This window comes from Cavia porcellus, unplaced genomic scaffold (genome assembly GCF_034190915.1).
Source record: "Cavia porcellus strain 051 isolate PalLab524CR breed Dunkin Hartley unplaced genomic scaffold, mCavPor4.1 scaffold_2, whole genome shotgun sequence".
Taxonomy (NCBI): Eukaryota; Metazoa; Chordata; class Mammalia; order Rodentia; family Caviidae; genus Cavia; species Cavia porcellus.
The window spans coordinates 108,798,261-108,818,699 of NW_026947485.1; the positions used below are offsets into that span (position 1 = coordinate 108,798,261).

At 36.6% G+C, this 20,439-nt stretch overlaps 1 protein-coding gene across 2 annotated transcripts in view; it reads left to right on the forward strand.

Moving 5' to 3' along the window:
- The window catches only part of Hpse2 (heparanase 2 (inactive)), a 924,256-nt gene that overhangs the window by 770,708 nt on the left and 133,109 nt on the right, over positions 1-20,439 (forward strand). For both annotated transcript variants that reach the window (XM_063245088.1, XM_063245087.1), the window contains one exon: positions 1,673-1,779. In XM_063245088.1, coding sequence (XP_063101158.1) covers positions 1,673-1,779 — 107 coding nt within the window. The remainder of the gene's footprint in view (positions 1-1,672; positions 1,780-20,439) is intronic.

A 20,439-nucleotide genomic window follows, 5' to 3' on the forward strand; every position in this document is an offset into this window, starting at 1 on the left:
TATCAAATTTTTCTTGCTTAAATCCCTTCAATAACTTCCACTCACACTCAGAATAAAAACAATTTTTCTTTGACCTCATTTTTAAAAATGTTTAATTCCCATATTTAGTTATGCTTCAGATAGTCTCCCTTTGGTTTTGGTTTTACAAACAAGACTAGTTGTACCTAAAGTCCTTTTTTTTTTTTTTTTTTTTTTTTGTCTACTCCTCCAGATCAGTTAGGGGGCTGGCTCAAGTCTCAGTTCAGATACCACCTTGCAGAGGAGGAGCCTTCCCTGACCAGCTGAAGTATTGCCCCTACCCTCCGACAAAGTTACTTGTAGCATGTTACTCTATCTCTTTTGTTTCTTGGTTTTTATTGCTTAAATGTTTGGTTTGTTTACTTGTTTACTGTTGTTGCTTAAATTCCCTTTGTTTCTTTACTTATTTATTGTTGGTTTCCTTCCTTTACTACAGTGTAAGCCAATGAGAGCAGAGATGTAATTATTCATTACTACATACCTACCCCCCAGAACTCTGCTGGCATTGGGCAGGAAAACTAGTAAATCAGCTCATTTATAATGCCTTAATGTTTGGAGAAGAATAGAGTTTCTAACTACATTTTATTCTCTTTAGGTAATTTAATCTAATCCTGTGGATTTTTCCACCAATCTATTTTCCTCCAGTCTAGGTCTTTCTTTGTCAGGTAATCAATTGTAAACTATGTTTAACTTTTTTGCTTCCTATTGCTCATTGTTAATTTTAAAGCTACCCTTAACTTTTGGTCATAAGAGCCAACAGGACTAAAAAATACTAAGTTGCCAGCCTTTGTCGCCCAGTTTAAAAACACATTTTTCTTTTGGTTTTCCCTTTTTCCTTATTTCAGTCTCCCAGTTCTTCATTCCTACTTCTCATTGTTATTTCTTGAATGTGCTATCTGTAGATGAGCCTTTGACTCTAGCTCTAATTCCAAGGCTTACTCACCATTACACATTGCATTACCTCTAAGAACTACAAGATTTCCTTCCAGAGTATCTGCACCCTGAACTAGTGCAGTCTGGCCAGCTCCCAACTTTTGAATCAGAGACTGGACCATTTCAAAACCTCGGAGGGCCATATTTTGACAACAGGCTTTGCCTCTATGTGGAAGGCATGCAGCTGTAGTTGCTCCCTGTGTCAGATCTGACCTGTGGGTCAATGACTTTTTACTATTACTGCAGTTGTTTTCAAAATGTGGTTGCAATATATATGCCATGCTCATTATAAAATATCTTTCCAAAACATTTGTTCTCTACTCTATCATAATTCATGACTTCTGATACTTTATCATAAACTGCCATAACAGAGAGCGGAAAATTTCTCAATACTTTCTAAAATAAAAACATAATTTCTATTTTCCAGTGAAAATTGTTGCACCTTTAAGATTAGTTTGCATCCTAGAGTATGTGCTCATTCTCTCACATTGTCACTTGGATTTGTTTGGGGGAAAAATGATACTTTCTGTAAGTGGATATCTATCAGTGCATGTGTGTACGTCTGTGTGTGCCAGCTCACCTTAAGAAAAAAAAAGAACAAGTCATGACTAATTGGGAGCAGGGAATCAGAAACATTTCCTTTGGAGCATGCATGTTGCTTCTCAGTTGGAAATATACTTTAAAATCTCATTATCCCTTTCTGCTTTTATTGTATGAACAGGTGGTTAACACATACACTCCAGGAAAGAAGATTTGGCTTGAAGGTATGGTGACCACCTCAGCTGGAGGCACAAATAATCTATCGGATTCCTATGCTGCAGGATTCTTGTAAGTGACATTTGAAGTTTCCCTCCCAGAGGCTTTCAGGATAGGACAATGAAACTGACATGGTGGTTATGCTGCCCTTTGCAGGGCAAAGCTGATTTCTCTTTGAAAGCTCATCAACTATTCATTGGTGAAATTTTAACCATTTAATAAAGTTGTTACTGCCTTCTCTATATCCTGGAAGTCAGACATGGCCATCAAGGTAAAGATAAAAGAGTAACAGCAACAATAATAGAAGGAAGAACTTTACTTAACAATCTGCAATTTAAACTGCATATATTCCTTATCAACTTTTACTATAATTTTGGAAGATAGATAACAGCACAAGAATTTTTCCCTCCAGAAATATGTATTTGGAGGACCTAGGATAAGAGCTAACTAAATTGCAAACTGCTGGAGATAAGTACCACATAATAATAATTAAGCTATCTTCCGTTTACTATATACCAAGCACTGTCTAAAGTGCTTTATATGTATTTAATAATTTGACAACAAATGAAATCAGTGCTGTTGTTTTAATAGTAAGATAGTGAAATAGATGCTGTTATTAATTTCATGTTACATTTGAAAGAAATTGAAAGAGTTAAAGTAACTCACCCAAGAACATTCATTTAGTTAGTGGCAGAACTAGGTCCAAACCAGACAGCCTGCTCTGGAGTCTAACCTTTTCACCACTTTGGTTGTCCATATCTCTTTCAAAAGCTCTCTCCATAAAGGTAAAGGGATAAACATCCAAAGAAGTAAAGAAATTTTGGGACTGGGAATATCAGGAAAGGCTTCGTGGAAGTAGTGTCATTTGGGTGGGCCATAAAAAGGTTGCCCTAGATTCTATAGGTGAGGAGTGGTAGTGAGACGGAAGTACACCAACCAACCATCAGGGACAGAGGCACAATGGAGAGGGCAATGGTTACTGTGACTAAAGCTTTGTTAGATTCCGGGGTGTAATGAGAAGAGAAAGTTTACCACCATATCACAGAAGGTCCTGAAAAACAGATAGAGGAGAAAAGGCTGTGTTCCACAATCACATAAGCCATTGGAGACTGTTAGAAGAGAAGAGGTATGTAGTCTGACCTGTTTTAAAACTTTTGTTTTGGCAACTGTATGCATAAGAGTTCGGGAGAAGTGAGTAAATGGATTTGTAGTCATCTGGAGAATAAGTTTGCCAGAAACGTAAGGGGTTTTGCCTGGCCTGCCTGTGTCATGTGACAGAAGGCAAACTCCAGGCTCAGCCTATTACCATTGTCCTGGCATCTTGATTGAGCAATGCCTCTCTAAGAGCTGTAGCTTTGCCCTCAGCTAGGTTTCAGGTATTCCTCAACAGGTATTCCTAACTATGCAGATGTGATTATCTTCCACTGAGACAGCTTCTTTAAAACAACTGTGAAGGACAGTCAGCCTAACCAAATAGATTATCTTTGCAGATGGAATCTGTCAAATGCAGATGAAGATAATGAGTCAGTGTAATTCACAGCCATACCTTGAGTCCATCTTTGTATCTTTAGCATCTGACATTGTATGCCACAGTTGTCTGATGACCATGGTTCAGATAAATGACTTCAACACTTAGAAGTGCGTGGCACACATTAGATATTAAATAAATATCTGTGGAATAGAAAACAGTGGCTAGAGTAACATCCTTGGTGGGATATGAGTCATTTTACCAACTTTATTCTCTACGTGAGCATAGAAGGTAATTTTGTAAGACTAATTCCTTCTCCCTTCAAGCTTATTATTTAGGAGGAAGATAAATATAGTATCAGTTTTAACCGTTCTACTCTGAAAGACACAGAGTAGCAGAGGTCCTGTCCATGGTCATTTGTTAAATGTTCTAGATTCTCTTTTTTTAATCTTGTGAGATAGGATCCCATTATACAATTCAGGCTGGCCTTGAGTTCACTTTGTAGTTCAGGCTGGTCTCAAACTCACAACGATCCTCCTGCCTCAGCCTGAAGAGTGCTGGAATTATAGGCATGAGCCACCATGCCCAGTTGAATGCTCTAGATTGTGAATTTGAGTGTAGGGTTATGCATTTGGAGAGGAGGATGGATATTCTTTCCTCTCACTTCAGAGTTTCTTCAAAATCTTCTCATATACTAGCAAAAAATCAGATTTATTGATTTTTATTCATTGAATACTTAGTCTATGCAAGCCATAGTATTAGGCTCCATAGAGATCACAAATGAGATTTTTTTTTTTTTTTTTTTTTTTTTTTTTTGCGGTACTGAAGATTGAACTCAAGAACTTTGAACTGAGCTACACCCCAGTCCTGTTTTTCTTTTTCATTTTGAGATAAGGTTTCACTAAGTCACCAAGTTTCCCAAACTGGGCAAGAAACTGTGAACTTTTCTACTTCAGCTTCCCAGATTGTTGTGATTACAAGTGTGTCCCACCATTTGATACTGTTCTTGAAAATGTTACCATCCAAGGTATTTGCATGTCCAGTTCTTTCACATTGATTTACCTGGTCACTCAGGATTCCTTTTTTTTTTTTTTTAATTTTATTTAAAAGGAAAAAGAGGGTCATTCAGGATTCCTTTTTTTTAAAATTTTATTTAAAAGGAAAAAGAGAAAAAACAAAACAAAACAAAGTGGTGTAAGGGTACAAGTAATATAGAACTACAAAAAAAAAGTAAGAAATCACCAGTCAATAGATTACATATTATCATCTTAGAGATAGTTGCTCAAGTCACAGTATCAAACCATACAAAGTGGGCATTCAAACAGTGAGACTGCAAACAGTTGTGTTCAATGATCCAACCAAAAACATTAATATGGTCAGCTATTTAACACCCCTAAACATACTTGCAGTTGTATTCTTTAGAGCACTTTTTTCCCTCTCTTTTTTACAACAAAATTTACACATTTTGGGTTTTATTACTCCTTAGTTCTTATTACTTTTTTTTTAAAAGAATAAAGTCAAATATAGCAAAACAAAGCTGTCAGTCAAAACCAAGGATAGACATAGCACATGAAGTAAAAACAGAGTACAAGGTTATCAACAATGGTTACCATAATGCCTCTTGCTTCCTTAAAAATAATCGCCTATCTCATTAAGTATTATAAAGTTGAACAAAACAGTAGAGAACAAGACCAATAAAACCTAAACCTTGTAAACATTACAGGACTTCCAAAGAAGATAATAGTCAAACCAGAATGGGCATCATAGCGAACCTTATTGCCTTCAAAGTAGTTGCCTATATCCTCAAACTTGATACTATCATACAGAATGGAACAGAGTCTAATCAGTCAAAACAAGATTGTGGGAGTATTATAGGACTTCAAGTTAATAGGAAATCAAAAAAGGTACTATAATATATCCTGCTAATTTTTTTTATTTTTCTCCTTAATTAAAAAAATCATAAAAAATAACTAAAAAAATTTTTAATGAATAAGGGAGAGATTGAGATAAGAGGACATAACAACATAACAATACAGGTCAAAGCATGACAGTTTCAGCAACCTAGTGCTTTACCACCAAATAACCCGACTTACTAGTAGTTACCATAGTGTCTTTTTCCTTGAAATATTTGAATATAACTTCATATACTATAGCTTCAAATATATCCAGTCAGTGTAAAACCATTCAAGTGGATGAAAGCATTGTAGGGTATTTAGAACCAGCTAGCAGAAAACGAACCATGGTTTCTATATTATCTTTTGCCTATAAAAATTTTTGTTTATACTATCACATATAATAAAATCCAGCAAGATACATCATGATAAAACTGATGGAGACAGAAGAGCCATAGTTTGGTGGAGCTTCAAAACAAGATGATAGTAAATCAGCACTAGCTATTATGATGACTTATTTTCTTCAAAATAGCTGTTCATTTCATCACAGGAAATAATATCAAGCAGCCCAGAATAAACCCATTCCAATTAATAAGTGAAAACTTTATGAGGCTTCAAGGCCACATAATGGGGAATCATGATTACCACATACTTTTATATATTTGAATCATTACTTACATTAGGGAAACTATTCGGTATTCACACATGCGAGATTGATTTATTTCATTTGTAAGTATGGTCTCAAGCTGCACCCATTTATTGATATATATCTCAATGTGATGCTTCTTCATAGCTGAGTAATACTCCATTGTATAGAAATACCACAACTTTTTTTTTTTTTTATTTAAGAGGAAAAAGAGAAAAACACTAAACAAACCAAAGCGGCGTAAGGGTACACGCAATACAGAACTACAAAACAAAACAAAACAAAACAAAACAAAAAACCATAACAGTAAGAAATTACCTGCTAGTAGATTACACACTATTTTCTTGAAAATAGTTCCTCAAATCACAGTATCAAAGAACACAGGGTGGACATTCAAACAGGGAGACTGCAAACAGCTGTGTTCAATGTTCCAAAAACATTGATAAAGTCAGCTATTTAACACCCCCAAACACACTTGCTGTTATATCCGTTAGAGCTCTTTTTCTTTTTTTTTTTTCCCTCTCTTTTTTACAACAAAATTTACACATCTTGGATTTTATTACTCCTTAGTGCTTATTACTTTCTTTGGGGGCGGGGGGGAAGAATACAGTCAAATATGGCAAAACAAAGCTGTCAGTCAATACCAAGGATAGACATAGCACATGGTGTAGAACAGAGTACAAGTTTATCAACAATGGTTATCAACGTTGTCCCTTGTTTCCTTAAAAAGAATTGTCTATCTTATTAGATATTATAAAGTTGGACAAAACAGTAGAGAACAAGACCAATAAAACTTAGGCATTGTAAACATTACAGGACTTCCAAAGAAGACAATAGTCAAACCAGAATGGGTATCTTAGTGAATCTTATTGTCTTCAAAGTAGTTGCCTATGTCTTCAAACTTGATACTATCATATAGAATGGAACAGAGTCTAATCAGTCAAAACAAGATCGTGGGAGTACTACAGGACTTCAAAACAAGTTAATAGGAAATCGAAAAGAGTTACTATTTATATATCCTAATTTTTTTGAATTTTTTCTTTAATTAAGACAAACATAAGAAATGACTAAATAATTTTTTTGAAACAATAAGGGGGAGATTGAGATAAAACAGGACATAACAATATAACAATAGAGGTCACAGCATGACTGTTTCAATAACCTAGTACTTCACCACCTTATAACCTGACTTAATAGTAGTTACCATAGTGTCTTTTTCCTTGAAATATTTGGGTAAAACTTCATATACTCTAGCTTCAAATATTTTCATATCAAGAAGCCCAGAATAAAGCCTTTCCAATTAATGAGTGAAAACTTTATAAGGCTTCAAGGCCACCTAATGGGGAATCATGATTACCACATATTTTTATATATTTGAATCATTACTTACATTAGGGAAACTATTCGGTATTCACACATGCGAGATTGATTTATTTCACTTATGAGTATGGTCTCAAGCTGCGCCCATTTATTGATAAATATCTCAATGTGATCCTTCTTTATAGCTGAATAATACTCCATTGTATAGAAATACCACAACTTTTTTATCCATTCCTCAGTTGATGGGCACTTGGGTTGTTTCCAACATCTGGCGATTACAAATTGTGCTGCTATAAACATAGGTGCACATATATCACTGTGGTATGATGCTTTCAGTTCTTCTGGGAATATGCCTAGAAGTGGAATAGCTGGAATAAATGGGATTTCCAGTCCCAACTTTTTGAGAAATCTCCAGACAGATCTCCACAAAGGCTGTACCAGTCTACACTCCCACCAGCAGTGCAGGAGAGTTCCTTTTTCCCCACAGCCTCTCCAGCATTTGTTGTCGGTTTTCTTGATCCTGGCCATTCTTTCAGGAGTGAGATGGTATCTCAGTGTGGTTTTAATTTGCATTTCTCTAATGACCAATGATGATGAGCATTTTTTCATGTATTTATTTGCCATTTGCATTTCTTCATCTGAGAATTGCATATTCATCTCAGATGCCCATTTTTGGATTGGATCTTTGAATTTTGGAGGTCTGAGTTTCTTTAATTCTTTGTATGTTTTAGACAAGAGGCCCTTGTCTGAGAGAGAGTTCACTAAAATCTTTTCCCAGTTTGTGGGTTTTCTTTTCACTATGCTGGAGATTTCTTTTGACATGCAGAAACTTTTTAATAAGAAGTGGTCCCAGTTATTGATTCTGGGAAGTATTTCCCGTGCGGTTTGAGTCCTGTTCATGAATTCTTTACCTACTCCTATGTCTCCAAGGTTTCTACCTATTTTGTCTTCCAATAGATTTAGTGTTTCTGTTTTAATATTCAGATCTTTGACCCATTTAGATTTTAATTTAGTACATGGTGATAGACATGGGTCTAGCTTTAGTTTTCGGCAAATGGAGAGCCAGTTTTTCCAGCACCATTTATTAAAGAGACTGTCGTTCTTCCAGTGAACCTGCTTGGCTCCTTTATCAAAAATAAGGTGGTTGAGTGTGTTCGTAGTTGTGGTTGTATCTTCTAATCTATTCCACTGATCTTCAGCTCTGTTTTGATTCCAATACCATGTTGATTTTACTACTGTTGCTTTGTAGTATAACTTCAAGTCAGGGATTGTGATGCCTCCTGCTTTGTCTTTGCTGCTTAGAATTGCCTTTGCGATTCTAGGTCTCTTCTGGTTCCAGATGAAATTTAGGAGGGATTTCTCTAGATCTATAAGGTATGTTGATGGTATTTCTATTGGGATTGCATTGAATCTGTATAACAGTTTTGGGAGAATGGCCATTTTCACAATGTTTGTTCTTCCTATCCATGAGCAAGGGATGTCTTTCCATTTTCTGAGATCATCTTCAATTTCCTTTTTCAGTGTATTATAATTTTCACTGTATAAGTCTTTCACTTCTTTCGTAAGAGTAATTCCTAAATATTTCATTTTTTTGCTTGCTAATGTGAATAGTCCAGTTTCTCTTATTTCCCTCTCTGTAATTTTGTTGTTCGTGTATAGGAATGCTATTGATTTCTGAGTATTGATTTTGTATCCAGCCACATTACTGAATTTATTTATTGTATCTAAGAGTATTTCAATGGAGTTTAGGGGGTCTTCTATGTAGAGTATCATGTCATCTTCAAACAATGATAATTTAACTTCTTCTTTTCCTATCTTTACCCCTTTTATTTCTCTTTCTTGCCTAATTGCTCTGGCTAGTACTTCCAGTACTATATTAAATAGGAGTGGTGATAAAGGACATCCTTGTCTTGTGCCTGATTTTAAAGTAAAGGCTTTCAATTTTTGGCCATTTAGTATGATGCTGGCTGTTGGTTTGTCATAAATGGCCTTTATTATATTGAGGTATAGACCATTTATTCCAATTTTCTGTAAAGTTCTTATCATGAATAAGTGTTGGACCTTATCGAAGGCTTTTTCTGCATCTATACAGATGATCATGTGATTCTTATTTTTGGCTTTATTGATATGGTGGATTACATTTATTGATTTGCGTATGTTGAACCATCCTTGCATTCCTGGGATGAATCCCACTTGGTCATGGTGTATAATCTTCTTGATGATTTGTTGGATCCTATTTGCCAATATTTTATTGAGGATTTTTGCATCTGTGTTCATTAGGGAGATCGGTCTATAGTTCTCTTTTATAGTTGGGTCTTTCTCAGGTTTTGGTACTAGAGTAATATTTGCTTCCAGGAATGACTTAGGAAGGATTGCTTCCCTTTCAATTTCATTGAATAGTTTGAGGAGTGTCGGCATTAGGTCTTCTTTATATTTCTTGTAGAATTCTGCAGTGAATCCATCTGGGCCTGGGCTCTTCTTGGTGGGCAAGGACCCAATTACATTCTCAATTTCATTAGCAGAGATTGGGTTATTCAACAGTTTTATATCCTCTTGATCTAGCTTTGGTACTTCATATGCTTCTAAGAATCTGTCTATTTCTTCTGTGTTATCAAACTTTTGAGAGTAGAGGTTTTCGAAATAGGTGTTGATGATCCTCTGTATTTCTATTGGGTCTGTAGTGATTTCTCCTTTTTCATTTCTTATTGCATGAATTTGAGCTTTTTCTTTCCTTTTTTTAATAAGGTTGGCTAGGGGCTTATCGATTTTATTTATTCTTTCAAAGAACCAACTCTTTAATTCGTTGATTCTTTGGATTGTTTTCTTAGTCTCTATTGCATTGATTTCTGCTCTGATTTTTATAATTTCCTCTCTTCTTTTGGCTTTGGGCTTGACTTGCTCTTCTTTTTCTAGCTGTTTGAGGTGTAGCATCAAGTTATTTATTTGTATTCGTTCTGTTTTCCTGATGTGGGAACTCAGTGCAATAAATTTTCCTCTCAGAACGGCTTTCATTGCATCCCACAGATTCCAGTAAGTTGTATCTGCATTTTCATTTTCTTTTAGGTATTGTTTAATTTCTTCTTTAATTTCTTCTGTGACCCACTGATTACTCAAGAGTGTGTTATTTAGTTTCCATGTGTTTGCGGAATTTTTGCAGTATCCTTTGTCATTAATTTCTAATTTCAGAGCGCTATGATCCGATAATATGCAAGTGATGATTTCAACTCTTTTGCATTTGCTTAAATATGTTCTGTGAGCTAATATATGGTCTATTTTAGAAAATGATCCATGTACTGCTGAGAAGAATGTGTATTCTGATGTTGTTGGGTGGAACATTCTGTATATGTGTATCAAGTCCATTTGTTCACAGGTGTGATTCAGTTCTGTTATTTCTTTGCTCATTTTCTGTCTGGTTGATCTGTCCCTTGGTGTCAGTGGTGTATTAAGGTCTCCTGTTACAATTGTGTTACTGATAATTTGAGTTTTCATTTCTGTTAATAATTGTTTTATATAACTGGGTGCTCTGGAGTTTGGTGCGTATATATTTAAGATAGTTATCTCTTCCTCTTGGAGTTTTCCCCTTACGAGTATGTAGTGACCTTCTTTGTCCTTTATGGTCATTGTTGGTTTAAAGTTCACGTTGTCTGCAAACAGAATGGCTACTCCTGCCTTTTTTTGGATTCCTGCTGCATGAAGAATTGTTTTCCATCCTTTGACTTTCAGTCTGTGAGTATCTTTCTGGGTTAGATGGGTTTCCTGTAAACAGCATATGGTTGGATTTTGTTTCTTTGATCCATTCTGCTAGTCTGTTTCTTTTGATTGGTGCATTGAGACCATTTACATTAATGGTTATTACTGTTAAGTGCTGGTTAATTATAGGAATGTTATCTCTCTGCTGTTGCATCTTTATCTTTCGGTTCTGTTTAATTATTTGCTTTGCTTAGTGGTTTTTTCCTTTGTGTATCTAAACTGTCTTTCAATATTTTTTGCAGGGTTGGTTTGGTGTTCATGAAGTTCTTCAGCTGTTCTTTGTCATGGAAGTATCGTATTGCACCATCTATTTTGAATGATAGTTTTGCAGGATATATCAGTCTTGGTTGGAAATCATTTTGCTTTAGGATCTGGAATACTTCACTCCATGCTCTTCTTGACTTTATCGTTTGTGCTGAGAAGTCTGCTGTGATTCTGATAGGTTTTCCTTTATAAGTGATTTGTCTTTTCTCTCTGACAGCTTTTAATAATCTATTCTTGTGTTGGATTTCTGGGATGGTGACTATTATATGTCTGGGTGTAGTTTTATTTTGGTTATGACTGTTTGGAGTTCTATATGCTTCACTGATCCTGATGTCAGTTTCTGATCTCATGCTTGGGAAATTTTCAGCTATTACTTCTCTAAATATCCTCCTGACATCCTTCATGTTGTCTCCCTCTCTTTCATTAATCCCTATCATTCTTATGTTATTCTTCTTTGCATCGTCTTGCAGTTGTTGAATTGTTGTTTCCTGGTTCCTTGTTATTTTCAAAAGATCTTTCCTTTCCTGTTCACTAGCTGCAATCCTGTCTTCAAGGTCTGAAATTCTATCTTCACTTTCATTAAGGCGGTTTTTACAACTTTCAGTGGAGTTTTTTATTTCCTGTATATCTCTGTGCATCTGCATTATGTATTCTGTTTGTTTCTTATATTGCTCGTCTAGGGATTCTATCTTTTTGTTTAGTTCCTCCAATTTTTTATCTGTGTTTTCTTTAGATATATTTAGAATCTCTTTCATTTCTTTTATCATTTCTTCTTTTATCTGGGAGATTATTTCGAGTTTGAATTTCTTTAAAGCTTCCTGGAGTTGCTTGTCAATTTCAGTGGCTATTGTGTCCGATATATGAGGTGGATGGGATATATTTTCTTCTATATACATCGCTCCTAGGGTTTCTTGAGATGGGCTGGAGGTTTGAGGCTGTAATTTGGTCTTTCGTTTTGTCATTTTCCTATATTTCTGTGTTTCAAGTGTTATTTGAAAGCTTCCTCAGGATCTGTTGAAAATCCCCTTCTATGTTTGGAGCTACTGGGAATCTGGCGCCGCGCTACTCCAAGCCATTAGGCCTACAGAACCAGTGGCCCTCCTCTGCCTGCTCAGAACTCCGCAGTTCCAGACAAGCTGGGCCTCAGGGACACTGTGTGCCCACCTGCCCCTTGGAAGCTCCACAGTTCTTCAATCGCAGCCGGGTTAGGGTACTCACCGCAGGCCGCAGTGCTTCAGGAACCTGTGGACCCTCCCTGGTTGCAGAGATATCCACAGTCCTCCAGACACGCAGAGAGGCCGGTGAGGGCAACCCAGATCTGCCCAGCTCCTCCTCTGCAGACCTATGGCCAGGCGCGGCAGCTAAACAGGCTGGGCTAGGCTGGTAGTGTGGGCCAGCCCACCTATTGGGAGCTCAGCAGGTCTCCAAATGAAGCCGGGAATGGGGAGGCTGATGTGGAAGCCTCAAACCCACCTCTCTCCTTCACTGCACCTGGAAGCCTGAGGGAACTCCAGCAGTCTGGGCGCAGAAATCCAGAGTCCTCCAGACACGCAGAGAGGCCAGTGAGGGCACCCCAGATCTGCCCAGCTACTCCTCTGCAGACCTATGGCCAGGCGCGGCAGCTAAACAGGCTGGGCTAGGCTGGTAGTGTGGGCCAGCCCACCTATCGGGAGCTCAGCAGGTCTCCAAATGAAGCCAGGAATGGGGAGGCTGATGTGGAAGCCTCAAACCCACCTCTCTCCTTCACTGCACCTGGAAGCCTGAGGGAACTCCAGCAGTCTGGGCGCAGAAATCCAGAGTCCTCCAGACACGCAGAGAGGCCAGTGAGGGCACCCCAGATCTGCCCAGCTCCTCCTCTCCACAACTTTTTTATCCATTCCTCCGTTGATGGACACTTGGGTTGTTTCCAAGACCTGGCGATTACAAATTGTGCTGCTATAAACATAGGTGCACATATATCACTGTGGTATGATGCTTTCAGTTCTTCTGGGAATATGCCTAGAAGTGGAATAGCTGAAACAAATGGAACTTCCAATCCCAGCTTTTTGAGAAATCTCCAGATTAACCTCCACAAAGGTTGTACCAGTCTACACTCCCACCAACAGTGCAGGAGAGTTCCTTTTTCCCCACAGCCTCTCCAGCATTTGTTGTTGTTGGTTTTCTTGATCCTGGCCATTCTTTCAGGAGTGAGATGGAATCTCAGTGTGGTTTTAATTTGCATTTCTCTAATGACCAATGATGATGAACATTTTTTCATGTATTTATTTACCATTTGTATTTCTTCATCTGAGAATTGCGTATTCATCTCAGATGCCCATTTTTGGATTGGATCTTTGAATTTTGGAGGTCTGAGTTTTATTAATTCTTTATATGTTTTAGACAAAAGGCCCTTGTCTGAGGGGGAGTTCACTAAGATCTTTTCCGAATTTGTGGGTTTGCTTTTCACTATACTGGAGATTCTTTTGACATGCAGAAATTTTTTAATAAGAGGTGATCCCAGTTATTGATTCTGGGAAGTATTTCCCGTGTGGTTTGAGTCCTGTTCATGAATTCTCTACCTACTCCTATGTCTTCAAGGTTTCTACCCAATTTGTCTTCCAATAGATTTAGTGTTTCTGTTTTAATATTCAGATCTTTGATCCATTTAGATTTTAATTTAGTACATGGTGATAGGCATGGGTCTAGCTTTAGTTTTCGGCAAATGGAGAGCCAGTTTTTCCGACACCATTTTTTAAAGAGACTGTCGTTCTTCCAGTGAACCTGCTTGGCTCCTTTATCAAAGATAAGGTGGTTGAGTGTGTTTGTAGTTGTGGTTGTATCTTCTAATCTATTCCACTGATCCTCGGCTCTGTTTTGATTCCAGTACCATGTTGATTTTACTACTGTTGCTTTCTGGTATAACTTCAAGTCAGGGATTGTGATGCCTCCTGCCTTGCCTTTGCTGCTTAGAATTGCCTTTGCTATTCTAGGTCTCTTCTGGTTCCAGATAAATTTTAGGAGTGATTTCTCTAGATTTATAAGGTATGTTGATGGTATTTTTATTGGGATTGCATTGTATCTGTATAACAGTTTTGGGAGAATGGCCATTTTCACAATGTTTGTTCTTCCTATCCATGAGCAAGGGATGTCTTTCCATTTTCTGAAATCATCTTCAATTTCTTTTTTCTGTGTATTACAATTTTCCCTGTATAGGTCTTTCACATCTCTCGTAAGAGTAATTCCTAAATATTTCATTTTTTTGCTTGCTAGTGTGAAGAGTGTGGCTTCTCTTATTTCTCTCTCTGTGATTTTGTTGTTAATGTATAGGAATACTATTGATTTCTGAGTATTGATTTTGTATCCAGCTACATTACTGAATTCATTATATCTAAGAGTCTTTCAATGGAGTTTAGGGGGTCTTCTATGTAGAGTATCATGTTATCTGCAAACAATGATAATTTAACTTCTTCTTTTCCTATCTTTACCCCTTTTATTTCTCTCTCTTGTCTAATTGCTCTGGCTAGTACTTCCAGTACTACATTAAATAGGAGTGGTGATAAAGGACATCCTTGTCTTGTGCCTGATTTTAAAGTAAAGGCTTTCAATTTTTGACCATTTAGTATGATGCTGGCTGTTGGTTTGTCATAAATGGCCTCTTCTGGTTCCATAAATATTATATTGAGGTAAAGACCATCTATTCCAATTTTCTGTAAAATTCTTATCATGAATGAATGTTGGACCTTATTGAAGGCTTTTTCTGCATCTATAGAAATGATCATGTGATTCTTGCTTTTGGCTTTATTGATATGGTGGATTACATTTATTGATTTATGTATGTTGAACCATCCCTGCATTCCTGGGATGAATCCCACTTGGTCATGGTGTATAATCTTCTTGATGATTTGCTGCATCCTATTTGCCAATATTTTGTTGAGTATTTTTGCATCTGTGTTCATTAGGGAAATTGGTCTATAGTTCTCTTTTTTAGTTAGGTCTCTCTCAGGTTTTGGTACTAGGGTAATATTTGCTTCCAGGAATGCTGCCTTTTTAAGGAAGATTGATTGATTTTGAAATTAGAAATTAATGTTAAAAGATACTGCAAAAATCCCACAAACACATGGAAACTGAATAACACACTCTTGCATAATCAGTGGGTCACAGAAGAAATTAAAGAAGAAATTAAACAATACTTACAAGGAAATGAAATTCCATTTTTTCACAGGTGTGATTCAGTTCTGTTATTTCTTTGCTCATTTTCTGTCTGGTTGATCTGTCCCTTGTTTTCAATGGCATGTTAAGGTCTCCTGTTACAATTGTGTTACTGATAATTTGAGTTTTCATTTCAAAATCAATCAATCAACATTGATTTCTGCTCTGATTTTTATAATTTTTATAAAAGGATTGCTTCCCTTTTAATTTCATTGAATAGTTTGAGGAGTGTTGGCATTAGGTCTTCTTTGTATTTCTTGTAGGATTCTGCAGTGAATCCATCTGGACCTGGGCTCTTCTTTGTAGGTAAGGACTTAATTACATTGTCAGTTTCATTAATAGTGATTGGGTTATTCAGCAGTTTTACATCCTTTTGATCTAGCTTTGGTACTTCATGTGTTTCTAGGAATCTGTCTATTTCTTCTGTGTTATCAAACTTTTGAGAGTAGAGCTTTTTGAAATAGGTGTTGATGATCTGTATTTTTGTAGAGTCTGTAGTGATTTCACCTTTTTCATTTCTTATTTCATTAATTGGAGCTTTTTCTTCCCTTTTTTAAATAAGGTTGGCTAGGGGCTTATCAATTTTATTTATTCTTTCATAGAACCAACTCTTTGATTTGTTGATTCTTTGGATTGTTTTCTTAGTCTCAATTGCATTGATTTCTGCTCTGATTTTTATAATTTCCTCTCTTCTTTTGGCTTTGGGCTTGACTTGCTCTTCTTTTTCTAGTTGTTTGAGGTGTAGCATCAAGTTATTTATTTGTATTCGTTCTGTTTTCCTGATGTGGGAACTCAGTGCAATAAATTATCCTCTGAGGACGGCTTTCATCGCATCCCACAGATTCCGGTAAGTTGTATCTGCATTTTCATTTCCTTGTAAGTATTGTTTAATTTCTTCTTTAATTTCTTCTATGACCCACTGATTACGCAAGAGTGTGTTATTCAGTTTCCATGTGTTTGTGGGATTTTTGCAGTATCTTTTAACATTAATTTCTAATTTCAAAGCGCTATGATCCGATAACATGCAAGGGATGATTTCAACTCTTTTGCATTTGTTTAAATATGTTCTGTGAGCTAATATATGGTCTTTTTTAGACAATGACCCATGTACTGCTGAGAAGAATGTGTATTCTGATGTTGTTGGGTGGAACATTCTGTATATGTGTATCAAGTCCATTTGTTCACAGGTGTGATTCAGTTCTGTTATTTCTTTGCTCATTTTCTGTCTGGTTGATCTGTCCCTTGGTTTCAATGGCATGTTAAGGTCTCCTGTTACAATTGTGTTACTGATAATTTGAGTTTTCATTTCTGTTAATAGTTGTTTTATATAACTGGGTGCTCTGGAGTTTGGTGCATATATATTTAAGATAGTTATCTCTTCCTCTTTTAGTTTTCCCCTTACGAGTATGTAGTGACCTTCTTTGTCCTTTATGGTCATTGTTGGTTTAAAGTTCATGTGTCTGCAAACAGAATGGCTACTCCTGCTTGTTTTTGGATTCCTGTTGCGTGAAGTATTGTTTTCCATCCTTTGACTTTCAATCTGTGAGTATCTTTCTGGGTTAGATGGGTTTCCTGTAAACAGCATATGGTTGGATTTTGTTTCTTGATCCATTCTGCTAGTCTGTTTCTTTTGATTGGTGCATTGAGACCATTTACATTAATGGTTATAATTGTTATATGCTGGTTTATTTTTGACATGTTATCTCTCTGCTGTTGCATCTTTATCTTTCTGTTCTGTTGAATTATCTGCTTTACTTAGTGGTTTTTTCCTTTGTGTATCTGAACTGTCTCTCAATATTTTCTGCAGGGATGGCTTGGTGTTCATGAAGTTCTTCAGCTGTTCTTTGTCATGGAAGTATCATATTTCACCATCAATTTTGAATGATAGTTTTTCAGGGTGCATCAGTCTAGGTTGGAAATCATTTTGCTTTAGGATCTGGAATACTTCACTCCATGCTCTTCTTGACTTTATTGTTTGTGCTGAGAAGTCTGCTGTGATTCTGATAGGTTTTCCTTTATAAGTGATCTGTCATTTCTCTCTGACAGCTTTTAATAATCTATTCTTGTTGGATTTCTGGGATAGTGATTATTATATGTCTGGATGTAGTTTTATTTTGGTTATGACTATTTGGAGTTCTATAGGCTTCACTGAACCTGATGTCGGTTTCTGATCTCATGCTTGGGAAATTTTCAGGTATTCTCTAAATATCCTCTTGACGTCCTTTATGTTGTCCCCTTCTTTTTCATTAATCCCTATCAATCTTATGTTGTTTTTCTTTGCATCATCTTGCTGAATTGTTGTTTCCTGATTCCTTGTTATTTTTAAAAGATCTTTCCTTTCCTGTTCACTAGCTGCAATCCTGTCTTCAAGGTCTGAAATTCTATCTTCACTTTCATTGAGGTGGTTTTTACAACTTTCAGTGGAGTTTTTTATTTCCTTTATATCTCTGTGCATCTGCTTTATGTATCCTGTTTGTTTCTTATATTGCTCATTTAGGGATTCTTTTTGTTTAGTTCCTCTAATTTTTTAACTGTGTTTTCTTTAGATATATTCAGAATGTCTTTCATTTCTTTTCTCATTTCTTCTTTTACCTGGGAGATTATTTCAAGTTTGAATTCCTTTAAAGCTTCCTGGAGTTGCTTGTTTATTTCAGTAGCTATTATGTCTGATATTTGAGGTATATGGCATATATTTTCTTCTATATACATCGCTCCTAGGGTTTCTTGCGATGGGCTGGAGGTTTGAGGTTGTAATTTGGTCTTTCGTTTTGTCATTTTCCTATATTTCTGTGTTTCAAGTGTTACTTGAAAGCTTCCTCAGGATCTGTTGGAAATCCCCTTCTATGTTCGCAGCTCCTGGGACTCTGGCACCCAGTTCCCCCAGGCCGCTGGGCCTCTAGAACCAGTGGCCCTCTTCTGCCTGTTTAGAACTCTATAGTTCCACATAAGCTGGGCTCCAGGAACACTGTGTGCCTGCCTGCTTGCTGGAAACTCCACAGTTCTCGGAGCACAGCCAGAATGGGGAGGCGGATATAGGCACCTGGGCCCACTTAGGCACTTCACTGCACCCGGAAGGCTCAAGGGTCCTGAAGAGTCTGGGCTTCAGGCAGAGTGCACTGGGCACTTACTGCCACCATGGGGCCTCTGGAACTGGTGATGCTCACCTGCTTACTGAGAAATCCACAGTCCTCCAGACACCCGGGTAGGCGGATGCTGGCGCCCCAGATCCGCCCAGCCCTTACTCTGCACCCAGATGGTGCAAGAGTCCCAAATAGGCTGGGCTCCAGGGATAGTGTACACCCACCTGCTTGCTGGAAACTCCACAGTTCTCCGAGAGCAGCCGGAATCTCACTCAGCATTTCTGTGTGTAGCCTCAGAACAGTAAAATACATAGCATTTATTATTGACTAACTAATGTTCCTGAGTAAATAATAAATAAGTGAACAATGGGATCTTTTCAAATATAAAAATGCCAAATGGATTTGCATTATACAGATGTTGCTAAATGGAGGGACTCACATACATATAATTATGTATTAACTCATCATTTTGTTTGTTCTTTTATTCAACAAGTATAGGAATAGAAAGGTAAGAAAGAAATATCAACATTTATAGAAAAATACTTGTTAGATGTAGAACATGTTATATTTGTGCTATTTCAATATGGAAAAACTGTGATTTTTGAAGTTATGAGTCAAAATTCATATTATAATTCTACCATAGAAAGTTATTTGACAAATTATTTATTGTTGTGCTTCAGTATTAAAGAAAAGGTTAAACTTGTTATTCTGATTTGACAGGGGTGAAGTTAATAAAAATAATAAAAGAAAATAGCTTATTCATGTAATGTTAGAACAATAATTTCAGTTTTCAGGGTTACAATGCCTAATTTGAACAAAAGCAACCACAAAAAGATTTTGCTATATTTTTGTCAGATTTTCCTTTTGAGTTAAAATTTGTTTTTGCTTTGTTTTGATTTTTGTTTTGTGTCTCAGTATTAATTTAACATAAAAGTACAAATGTGAAAGAGATTTGAAAATATGAGTATTTATTCACTATGTAAAGATTAACAATGCTCCTTAGTTCAGCAAGGAAAAATCGTAATTCTTCAGTAAAACATGGATTTAGAGCTCCATATAGTTTCAGATTTGGGAAATCATAAGTATGTAATTTTTTCTGTGTACTGAATGGTAACTCTCAAAGTGTCTAGCATCTGATTTTATGCAGATAAATTTCAACCTAAAAACTAAAAACCTAAAATCTGTAGTCTGACAGTGATGGGTTTTGGGATACAAGTTAAACCATTATGTTTGTGTTAAATGTATTCATGACTGTTGGGGGAATATTGAGAAATAAGTGTTTGTGATCTAGCAAACTAATCAGGATACAAATAAAAGTTCTGGGGAAGTATAGCAGAAGGTTCTACTGTTCACTGGGGCAGTAGAGCAGCTTGATAGGCAGGAGTAAATTCACCAAATGAGTAGAAATGGGCAAGAGGAGAAGGGGATAGTAAGAAAAAGTTAAAACTTGTGTGAAGGCACAGAGCAATACAAAAAAATCTTGATGTATTTGAGTAATTGAGAGAAATTTTATTATGGAGCTTATAGAGAATGGGGTTTAAGGAAAGAGGAGAGGGGACACGAGGTGACAGATCAAGGCATATATATATATATATATATATATATAATCTCCAGTTAGGGCAAACTGAAATGCTTTATCATTCATATGTCACATTTATTAAGCATATACTGTATTATTATAATTAGAATTTTCCTTAGGTTTCAGCAGTAGGAATATAAAGCAAGAAAGAAAAATAAAGAATGCATGAATGAATTTAAAAAGATGACATGCCCTGGAAAGTGTTTTGCAGAGCAGGATATATGATAAGTATGTTAGGAAAGCAGTCTTCTTTTGCAGTATACGTGTGATGGAAGCATACCCAAACCCCAAATAGTTCATTTCAATGCCAAGGAAATTATGGTACTGAATACTGACAGTGATACATGAAGAATACAAATGACTAGACTACTTTTGCATAAGTTCTATATGTGGAGGACCACCTGGATGACTCTCCTTGAATAAAGAGCAATTTCCTTCACTTTAGATAACCCAGCCCTATCTCTATGTACTGATCCGTACAGAGCTGGCTAAGCTATGCCCTTTTCCCTTCAATTGGCTCTAAGCAACTTAAATAGGACTCGCTG